Source organism: Chaetodon trifascialis, chromosome 19 (genome assembly GCF_039877785.1).
Source record: "Chaetodon trifascialis isolate fChaTrf1 chromosome 19, fChaTrf1.hap1, whole genome shotgun sequence".
Lineage (NCBI taxonomy): Eukaryota > Metazoa > Chordata > Actinopteri > Chaetodontiformes > Chaetodontidae > Chaetodon > Chaetodon trifascialis.
In genome coordinates, this window is record NC_092074.1 from 13,324,784 (window position 1) to 13,336,138 (window position 11,355).

General features: G+C 41.5%; 1 protein-coding gene across 1 annotated transcript; it reads left to right on the forward strand.

Moving 5' to 3' along the window:
- Positions 1-9,031: 9,031 nt before the first annotated feature.
- On the forward strand, positions 9,032-11,223 carry LOC139347777 (inactive peptidyl-prolyl cis-trans isomerase FKBP6). Its single transcript, XM_070987565.1, has 6 exons — positions 9,032-9,115; positions 9,361-9,563; positions 10,030-10,149; positions 10,281-10,478; positions 10,882-10,991; positions 11,129-11,223. The coding sequence occupies exons 1-6, from the start codon at positions 9,097-9,099 to the stop codon at positions 11,199-11,201; spliced, it is 723 nt and encodes a 240-aa protein (XP_070843666.1). The 5' UTR covers positions 9,032-9,096; the 3' UTR covers positions 11,202-11,223.
- Positions 11,224-11,355: the final 132 nt, after the last annotated feature.

Below are 11,355 nucleotides of genomic sequence, written 5' to 3' on the forward strand. Positions count from 1 at the left end.
CAATTTTAGCGTCACCAATTAACCTAATGAGCATGTTTTTGGTCTGTGGGAGGAAGCTGGAGTGCCCGGAGAGAACCCACGCGTGCATGGGAAGAACATGCAAACTTCACACAGAAAGGCCCGACCCGGGAATCGAACCTGCGACCTTCTTGCTGTGAGGCACGCGCACTACCTGCTGCGCCACCTTGCAGCCCTATTCTGTAAATATCACAGAAAAAATAAGATAATTATGTTGTCACTGAAAAGTAGTTCAAAAGTTTACTTAAGTACTTAATAAGAAATGGAATAGATAATGTAGGTTATAAAATTTTAATTTAGAACACAATATTTTTAATCAACAATTTAAATCTAACACAGAACGTAATCAAACAGAAAAAAAAAAAAACATCAGCACCTGTCAATCCCATTTTCTGCAGGATTGTTCTAAACATGAGTGAAGCATGACAAAAGGTAAACACACAAAATATTAAACATTCCGACGCAATCCATACATTCGAATATGTAAATGATTACTGGATTGTGGGAAAAAAGCAGCATTGTTTTGGTGCCTGCTGAAAGAACTTCATGATGGACAGGAGCCACAAAATCAGCGTTTCCATAGTGCTGTACGTTACTACTATCTATTTATTTATTTATTTATTTATTTATTTATTTATTTATTTATTTATTTATTTTTACCAAGAACCAAGTCCGCCATGTTCATGTCTACGTAGTAGTGTCAGTCTAAGTGTAAAAATATTAAACATTCCGACTCAATGTGCTGTTTCCTCCGCTGCTTCTCTGACGTCAGCGAGCTCTCTCGCTCCTCTCAACCATTCGGTGAATTGAAAGTTTATTTCAAGCAATCCAGAGTTAGTAATTGTTGCCGAAACATTAAAAATGTGATCCAAGAAGGTTTTTGTCGAGTTTTATTTTGTTTTTGATGCATTTGAAGAAGTTTTTTAAAAATGCTAAAATTGCTGTTTTTTTGAATGGAGTCTGGTGGCTTTGGCAACAGCGCTACAACAGCTGTTTCTGCTTAAGCAAAACAGATCTCACTCATCAACAAAGAAGTATCTCTGTATGGATTCTTTCCATAATAGTGTCAGACACTTATTTGTAGGGTAGCACGGTTGCACAAGTGGTCCCACTTGTCGCCTCACAGTTAGAAGGCCCCCGGAATCCCGCTGTGGGCGCTGGTGGCGTGTCCTCCACCACGCCTTCGGTGCCTGCTGCTCGAGGAAAAAAGGGGGCCTTTCTGTGTGGAGATTGCATGTTCTGTGTGGAGTTTGCATGAACCTAAGGTTTCCTCCTTAAATAACTCCCACTAAAAACATGCAAGAAGATCACCAAAGGAAGGAGAACCGAAGCACCGAAGGAGAACTGGTCCCCGGGCGTCGGCGGCTGGCAGCTGGCAGCCCACCGCTCCTGGTCTGCCGCGGAGGATCGACAGACCGAGGGTGGGATAAATGCGGAGAAAATAATTTCACGGGAAGCATGCGCTGTAAAAAAAAAAAAAAAAAAAAAGATTAGGTGACCCGACTTAACTATGTCAAGTCATCTTGTTGCTTTGACTGAGTTAATTTGAGTCAACTTATAGTGTCAAGTTTTTTACACTTCAAAACATGAGTTCATGCAACATACAGTCTGTTGACTCAACTTTCTGTATCAAGTAATGTGGACTGGAAAACATTATTTAAGAGAACTAAAAAAGATGTTGGTTGAACTTATTTTATCAAGTTAGGGCAACATTATTATTTTTTCTCATGCTTTATTGCCAAGTTACTTGAGTTTACAGAAATTGCTGGATTTCAAAATTTTAAGCAAAATAATATCTACAAAGAATCTCCATGAGAATTAGACAAACTAAATATTAACCCAAGAAAAAATAGCTGAACAGACAATTCAATAAGGACCTTTATTTAACCCCCAACAAGTCCAACTTCAAGCAGCCTTGCTTCAAAATAAGTGTCAATGGATGTCGAGACATCGGGACATATTAAGAAAATAGCCCTTACACCCTCTAACACACTTTTGCTCACAAACTGAAATTACACTGTGCCACACATAAATAATGATAATAATAATATAATGCATAAAAAGAAGAGCCTTTCTTTGGGGAAAAACAATAACTCTCCGAGTTCAACAGAGTCCTTTCTGAGTGAATGTTCAGAGTTGCTGCAGTAAATTGCAACGATTCATAAAAACAAACAAAAAAACGTATCTGAGAAACTTGCTCAAAATGTTGAAAATGAAAACATTCAAACATTACTGAAATGTCCACTCTCCTGACAATTTCTCTAGAACATCACATGGATTAGTGTTCCTCCAAACAGAGCAATAGAAATAAGTCAGAAAATGAAAACAAGGTGGACATATAATGGACAATTAGTGTGCGTTGGTTCAGCGAGGAGAAACACTTGCAGGACCACCTCATTGAGGGGCAGTTGCCCCAAACAGCACAGCCTACACTGAAGTGAAGTAACCCTGTACAGAAGAAAGAAAGAAAGAAAGAAAGAAAGAAAGAAAGAAAGAAAGAAAGAAAGAAAGAAAGAAAGAAAGAAAGAAAGAAAGAAAGAAAGAAATACAACCATTATCAGCACAAAACACACTAAGTTCAGTTTCCTTATTGTGTATGTGTATTTTTAGATGTGCAAAATACTGTGCATCGCCACAAATCTCTGAAAAATTGCACAGTTCACAATTTAAAGCTTCCAGATTTTAATGTATCCTAACATGAAATCAACACGACTTTATTATAAAGTGGACACACTTGGCCATGTCACTCATCTGAATGGTAAGTGATTACATTGTAAAAACAGAAGCCACATGGCACAGCACTGACAAGACAGCGAGACAAGAGAGCTTCTCATGAGTGATGTGTGTACCGTTACATTTTGTATCCATGGCAACGCACAGCGGTGGCAGCCATAGACATAATATACGTAGACGCCTCATTACGTGCTGAAGCATAATCCAGCATCACCGACATATTAGGAGGGTCTCCGCTAGCACCAGAGCCAACCAAAGTCAACGTAAAGAGAGTAACTATGCCCCTATTTTATTTATTTATTTAATTTTATTTAGCTTCCCAGCCCCAGTTGCAAGCTTAACAGGGTAGTGTAAGACGCTGGAATGACCTGGAATTTTAAAGCTTACTTTTCCAGGCCTTAAAAAAAAAACTGAGCAGGTATATATGGGAGCTTTGTATGTATGTATGTATGTATGTATGTATGTATGTATGTATGTATGTATGTATGTATGTATGTATGTATGTGTTAAAATCAGAGTATATCACAAACATCAGCAGTTTCAGTCCAGGCTATTATGGAATCTTTGTCATCCTAAAGCTGTGAACTGTTGTTTAAATTTAGACACGTCAGGCCAGAAGGTGTGTGTTTGTGTACGTGTGTGTGTTTGAAAGCCGCAGTGGACTGTGGGCCGACACACATGATGAGTTGGCCAAAAAGAAAAAAACCTTCCTCGTTTCGACAGTTTGTTTTGGTGAAGTTTTATTCCAACACAACTGAGTAAAAAAACTTACTCAAAGTTTAATACGCATGTCAACAGGTTATGTGAGATGTCTGGTTTTTGTGTGTGTGCTGTGTGTGCGCGCACGCGTGCATGTGCCTGTGCCTAACTTTACATTAAGAATACTCAGCGTGTAAAAACAAAAATGGAGAAATTCTTGTTATTGGTGTGTACTGAAGGGTCATGATTGTGTGTGTGTGCGTGTGTGTGCGTGTGTGTGTGTGTGTGTGTGTGTGTGTGTGTGCGTGTGTGTGTGTGTGTGTGTGAGAGAGAGAGAGAGAGAGAGAGAGAGATATTCAAATGAACAATAAACAATAAAATTAATTAATTTATACATTTATTAATATGCCATACCATATGTTCAACACTTAAAGTTCAACACTGCGCGTGACGTCACATTGCGGGCGCATGCGTGTTGGTTGAAATGCCCACCTTTTTCTGAAGTTAACTAGGTATGTCTGCACGCTGCTTCACCTCGCGGCTTCTGGTCTTGTCAGTGTGCTGAAGGCATTGTTCTTGTCACAGGGCGACTGTTTGTGCGGCTCCGTGCCCCCGTATGTGCGACTACGCGTATCAGCTGTGGTAAGTGTCCTCTCTCTTTGCGGTGTGGCTGATGCTATCCGGTTGCTAACGCTGGTGTGGTCGCAGGTAAACGCCGGCGGCTGTGTGGAGCTCTCTCTCCCTCCCTCCTCTCATGCAAGTGTGTGTGTGACTGTAGCTGCTATTAAGGTAAGTACACCTACTGTAGCGTGCACCGCATTATTTTTAGCACAACCCGCAAAACTAATAGTGTGTTCTTGGTGCAGGGCTTCAGGAACCTGATAGCTGGGGCTACTGCTGCTTTGTCTCTGCTGCTGTTTGTCTCTGGCGCCCTTTCTCCATTGCTGCTTTGTCTACGGGTGTTTTGTCTCTGCTGCTGCTCTGTGTCCACGGCTGTTTGTCTCTGCTGACGTTTGTCTCACATTACAGAAGCCGCTGCAGATTTTCTCGGCACGGCCTCGCGCACGTGTTGCAACGGCGTGTGCACAGACACTTGTTGCCGGCTGCTCGCCTGGATGCCGCTGGCCGGAGCACTAACTTTGAACCAGGGTTTGGTTCCTCTTAACTGACTGGATGAGAGCGCGACAGTGCGGGTTACATTCATTTTCCTGGGTTATCTGTATAGGCTTATGTTGCATATTTTTGTTTGATTCTGATTTTGTGTATTGTTAATCATTTGTTAGGTTGATTTGAAAGATTTTCTATATTTAATTTAGTAATTGTTTTGTGTTTTGTTTATTTAACCTTTGTTTAATTACATTGATTGCATTATTTAGTTTGGGCATTTATTAGTTGGAATATTTTGTTAATTTTGAACTTGTGATTTGCCCATTAATTATATTTTGTTACAGTTTGATTTATCTTCGTGATTCGTTTGGTTGCCCCCCACTAAATTCTTAATTAGATTAGATTATTTCCCTTCTCCCGTCCTGTGTGAATGGTGTGTTCCTTTATTGCTTTTAAAATTAATTGTTTAATAAACGTTCATTTTAAAATTGGTAACCACGTCTCATGCCGTCTTGAGAGAACGAACCTGTGTGCCTTGTATTTGGGAAAAATAATTCCCTGGGTGAAATTCCCAGGGTGGCGTTGTTGACAACATTTAAAGGTCGTTTTGACCCCCTCCTCCTCCTCGCTCCGCCACATTACTTTGTTGTAATGGGCAGAGTTCTCTCAGCTTGACAGCAATAGTCCTTCTGACTAAAAGCCCAAATCCCTTTTAACAGTGTAGTTCCACTGTGTCCCGCTCTGAGCTCACACAGAAACCTGAAATTTGACCTAAAAGTGTTCCTCGATACCGGTCGATGAATCTTCTTTCACACATGCACACGGACAGTCAATCTGGTTGTATGTGAACGTGCAGGATAGCAGACCTCCACCTGCCCAGCAAGATCACGGGACTCTGCCGTTCACCTCAGGCGCACGAGGACATCGTTTGCATGAAACTGTGGCCAGGTAAGACTCATTATGGAAAAAGTACACATTTGAATAACATGCCTAAAACGCAATGATAGTTTATGATCCTTTTGTAAAATCTACGGAGAAATATAACTGTTTTTGACAGTGTGGCAGTCGCTTTCGTCCCGAAGTGAGGACTCTAACGGGACGCTGCGGGGCTCGCCGAACCGCAGTCAAAAATCCACAAATTTAAAGTTATCTCGCCTTTTCTCCAAAATCTGCGTCGGTCCGCGCGTTTCGATCTAGGAAAGTAATCAGTATGCTCTGCTGAGTAATTCGGCTTAAAGAATTGACCATGAGAAGGTTTTTAAAGTGTTTTTTCAGTGCTTCATCAATTGCTTGTTCGATCAGGCGAATTGAACTCCGTTCGTCTATGGCTCATCGAAGCTATGGCTTGTTGGGTGCTTCCTGATATTAACGGATCATTAATGTCGCGTCTCAGCTGACATATTTCTGTTCTATATTTGTTTTATTTTGTATGGGGCAGCAATCTCTCCACATAATTGGCTGTTCAAGGTCTATTATAGGTAGGGTTGCCACCCGTCCCGTAAAATACGGGATCGTCCTTTAATTGACAATTAAATGTTGCGTCCCGTATTGAACTAATACGGGACGCGATTTGTTCCGTATTTTCACAAATGTCCAATACACATGTTTGTCACACACACATCAACACTAAATCTAACAATAATAAACAAACTAAAACACAGGAAATACTAAGGCCAGCAAAATTATCGTGAGGGGATCCACGCAGGACCCGGTCGTGCGTCTGTGGCTGTGTCCCAATTCAGGGGCTGCATCCTTCGGAGGACCCTTCCTATGTGTCCCACGGAGGACGCGGAGGCTCCTCCGTCGGCCGCATCAACCATCGGTAAATGGGACCATACGTAGACGCCTCATTGACTGACGCTTCCTATTGGAGCTGACGTTCAGCGCGGCCGCCATCTTGGATGGGTCTCCCATGCGTCCCCAGTGCATTTATTTCTACGGAGGAAAGTGTATGTCCAACTACTATAATCATCACAACTCCTTTAATTTTTACCCGATTTTCACACGGTTTGGTTTGTTACAAACGTCAGAGATGTAGTTATGACACAGGACGCTGTCTCACATTAAAAACACGTGCTTTCATGCTGAAATACTTTGTCTTTGTTAAAGAGCATAATATAGACATATGGTATGGCATATTAATAAATGTATTAATGAATTAATTTTAGATTTTAATAAAGAAACAGTTTGTTCATTTGATTTTTCTCTCTCTCTCTCTCTCTCTCTCTCTCTCTCTCTCTCTCTCTCTCTCTCTCTCTCACACACACACACACACACACACACACACACACACACACACACACACACACACACACACACACAATCATGACCCTTCTGTACATACCAATAACACAAGAATTTCTTCATTTCTGTTTTTGTGCGCAGAGTTTATTTAATGTAAAGTTAAGCACAGGCACATGCACGCGTGCGCGCTCACACAACACACGCACAAAAACCAGACATCTCGCATAACCTGTTGACATGCGTATTAAACAAACTGTGGTTTTGTCTTTTTGGCCAACTCATCATGTGTGTCGGCCCACAGTCCTCTGCTGCTTTCAAACACACACACACACACACACACACACACACACACACACACACACACACCGTCTGGCCTGACGTGTCTACATTTAAACAACTGTTCACAGCTTTAGGATGACAAAGATTCCATAATAGCCTGGACTGAAACTGCTGATGTTTGTGATATACACTGATTTTAACACATACATACATACAAAGCTCCCATATATAACTGCTAAGTACATTTTTTCCTTCTTTCTTTTTTTTAAGGCCTGGAAAAGTTAGCTTTAAAATTCCAGGTCATTCCAGCGTCTTACACTACCCTGTTAAGCTTGTAACTGGGGCTGAGAAGCTAAATAAAATAAAATAAATAAATAAAATAGGGGCATTGTTGCGCTCTTTACGTTGACTTCAGTTGGCTCTGGTGCTAGCGGAGACCCACCCAATATGGCGGCGACGCTGGATTACGCTCCAGCACGTAATGAGGCGTCTACGTATATTATGTCTATGGTTCAGCATTAGTTGTTCAAGGTCACATGACTCGCAATCGCGCCTGAGTGCCAGAACAAAGCTAGAAGCGTTTATTGCTCATTAAGCTAGTTAACTAGCACCAGTTTAACCACGGTAAATATAAGTTAAGATAACCAGCCCACCAGCTAAATGTCAGGAAACGGGTTAGTTCCCGGTCTCCAGAGGTTAATGAACGGTGAGGAGCGGCAGAGGACTCCGGTAAGTTTACAAGTTGAAGGGGCGTATTTTGGCTAACGGTAGCTAACTGGCTAATTAGCTAAGCGCTAATTTTGGGGCGTATTTTGGCTAACGGTAGCTAACCGGCTAATTAGCTAAGCGCTAATTAGCTAAGCGCTAATTAGCTCAGGTGACATTCATACTAAAACGGTGGTGACCCTTGCACTGGGTGGGATAGAGAGTTGTGACAGGGACGTTTAAAATTCACATCACCTCAGTTGAGTTGATTGGTTAAACTAGCATCAGTCTCGTCTAAAGCTCATAAATGAGCTCTATTGTCAATAGCAAATTCAGCTTTTCACCATTTATTTAGCTAAAAATGGTAACAAAATGCCTTCAACATACACAAGCATAATAATAACACTAAGCATATAAGAACAATCTGCTTCAGTGTACAAATGTCACATGTGTGCCAAATAAATATTGGAAAGTGAAAATTCTGTTGTAAACTAAATAACCCATGTTACACAGGGGCGTCAAGCCGAGACACAAAGAAAACCAAAATCAATAAAAAGAGCAGACAAAAGAATTAAGAGCTCCGGTTTCCCCTTCCTAATGCTGATGAGCAATTTTTGGGATTGCATTCTCACAGTTTTCTCATCAACACTTGATCCATCATTCATGATTGTTTCAGAGCCTTTCAGTGGAATGAAAATATGCTGTTTTGAATGTGAAACTAGCTTTCCTCTGCACATATAGTTGGATATATACTTTGATAGTAACTCAGGGTCACACCAGAAATGCTCTAATAACTAATGTGCTGACTAATGCTTCAGATTGAATCGAAAATAGTGTGGAGTTATTTCAGAGCTTTTCTTGTCATTGTAGAGTCCGTTTGAACATCTGCGCCAGCAGATGAACGATGTCTCGGGAGATGGAGGGATCCTGAAAGAGGTGATCCAACCTGGAGAGGGTCCGCCTGTACCCAAGAACGCTACAGTACTGAGTATTTACAGATGCAGTTTTGTTCTAAAACCTCCTGACACAGCTGTTATTTGCCAGATGATTTGTTCTGCCACCACCTCTCTTGGTTTTTATGTTTTGGTGTTTATAGATCTGGCTGTGATACTGCAGGTTAACTGTAGTTTGATTGTGTGTATGTCCTGCTGCTGTGTCTCCAATCCCTAAGATGAATTTCTCCTAAGGGAGGTAATAAAGGAAGGCTAATCAGATCTAATCTCCTCTCTTTCCTCCACAGTCCATTACGTCGGTTTTCTGGAATATTCTGACAAGCCTTTTGAATCTACAGCAAAATTCAAATACCCCAAGATGATGAAGTTAGGAAGAGGTCAGTAATCAGCAGTGATTACTTGTTAACGCTCTGAATCCCACAGCCTGTCAGTGGGTTTGAAAGCCATGTTTTCTTCAAAGGAAACATCAAAATGACACCATTTACCAGAGCCAGAAACAGATATTAATGTCAGATTTTCAAATTTCTGACTCTGAGAGGGTTAAGCTTTAAAGATTGTGGCCTGCAGCAGAACCTTTCTCTCTGATGGAAATATCCCATTTTTGAAATTGTCGTTGAAACAGATTTGACACTAGCCGGACTGGAGCTGGGTGTTTTGACCATGAAGAAAGGAGAGTTCTCTCGTTTCCTCTTCCAGCCCAAGTATGCTTACGGGAACATGGGTTGTCCTCCCTTTATTCCTGCTGCTGCTGTGGTTCTGTTTGAGGTTGAGCTGATCGACTTCCTCGACACGGAACAAGTGGACAACTTTATGGCACTGTGTCCGGTAGGGAAGCTTCAGGTGCCCTGTTGTCGTTCTGACAAAAAAATGATTTTGGGCATTGTTCATCCACTTGACATCAAATCCATGCCAGTGTGATGCAACAAACAAGACATTTATTTATATTTTCATCCATGTATGCATGCATCTGCATTTGGGCAGTTATGGAGAGCTAAGGAATTGTGCTAGTTTTGCTTATTTAAGCCAATATATGATTGTGCATGTAAAATTATATAAAAATACATCCTCTCACATTCTGTATCATCGTACTCTGAGTAATTCACACAGAGCATGTGGTGTTTGTGTCAATCATCTCATCCCCATGGATGGATGTACAATTCATAGACAGTGAATGTATTACAAATACCCGATTGCCAAAATAAGGCAGAAGGAAGTAGAAAAATTGCCTTTGGAGGATTTCTGTTCATGTTGTTGGCTACTTAGCATTTCTTTTTACCTCCTCTGCCTTCAGGAAGAGCAGATGTCATCTCCTCTGTCCACACTCCTCGAAGTTGTCAACACATTACGCACCTCTGGCAACCGTTCCTTCAAACAGAGCCGTTATGAAAGCGCCAGAGGTCACTATAAACAGGTAAACCTTGAAGAGTGTTGATTACAGAGAAACCGTGCTGTTTTTGTAGATACTTATTGTGTTTGTTGTTGTAAACTTGTAAAGGTGAAATTGACTAGTATTTTGTGATGGGGTCTGTTTTTGGCCAACAGGCAGTGATGCTGCTGAAGAACAGGGAGATGGAGTGCAGTGCAGGGAACGAGAGGATCAAGGCAGCACAGCTTCCTCTCTACCTGAACCTTTCTCTCACTGAGCTCCGTCTGAACAGCCCATGCAATGCCCTGAAATACGGCAAGAAAGCCTTAGAGATGGACTCTGACAACACAAAGGCTCTTTTCCGCTGCGCACAGGTTCGGCTGCAGACAGGTTATAAAGTTTGCAATGTTGAATGAAGACTGTTCAGTGTTTTGGGCTTCTGATAGACCCATCCAATCATTTCATGAATTGATTGGTTAGCCTACCTGCCCCCACAATGCGAGGCAGGTATACTGCTAAAGCTGGAGCGAGTTAGTTGCACAAGAATGGCAAAGAACATGCAGCCAAATTTTCTGAATACTAACATGCTAGCTCAACAGCTGTAAGTGCTAACAATGGCCATGTTCATTGTTTACATTAATTATGATAATGTTGGGTGTTTCCTCACATCTGAAAGAGACATGAGGTAGTTCCACTCGTAGTAGAGCTCACACCTTATGTTGCTTCCACACTAGATGACAATTAGTCTAACATTTTGACTGATGTCATTCCTGTCAGGCGTATCTGGAGCTGCATGAGTACGAGAGCGCTCACGGTTGCCTCATAGCTGCTCAGTCAAAGAAGCCCTTTGACAGCGACATCAACAACCTACTGAGCAGAGTGGCAATGTAAGATGAACCTTTGTTTAAAGTGTGTGTCGTCGTTTTGTGGCATATTTGGTGTTTCAATTTAAAATGAGAGAGCAGCCAAAGGCCACGAATCGCTCTGAAGACGTTCATGGATACAAGTTGTTTTCATGTTTCAGATGCTGCAAAGAAAGCTTGGACAAACAGAAAGACATGTACTCCAAGATGTTCAGAGACGCGAGGGGCAAGTAAAGATGTAAAAATGAGTAAAAAGGTAAGAAATGCTGCTCCCCCATTTTAATGGTCTTATGTCCTGTGATTGAGTTATTCTGGAAGACCGATCTCATTAATAAAATGTGTGTGTGTGTTGCAGAGTAAAGAGTGCATTTTCCCCAGAGTGTGAATA

Coding starts and splice junctions, on each gene's coding strand:
- LOC139347777 (XM_070987565.1), top strand. Junction 10,150..10,280: donor CCAGAGGTCACTATAAACAG/GTAAACCTTGAA, acceptor TTTGGCCAACAG/GCAGTGATGCTGCTGAAGAA. Junction 10,992..11,128: donor CTACTGAGCAGAGTGGCAAT/GTAAGATGAACC, acceptor TTCATGTTTCAG/ATGCTGCAAAGAAAGCTTGG.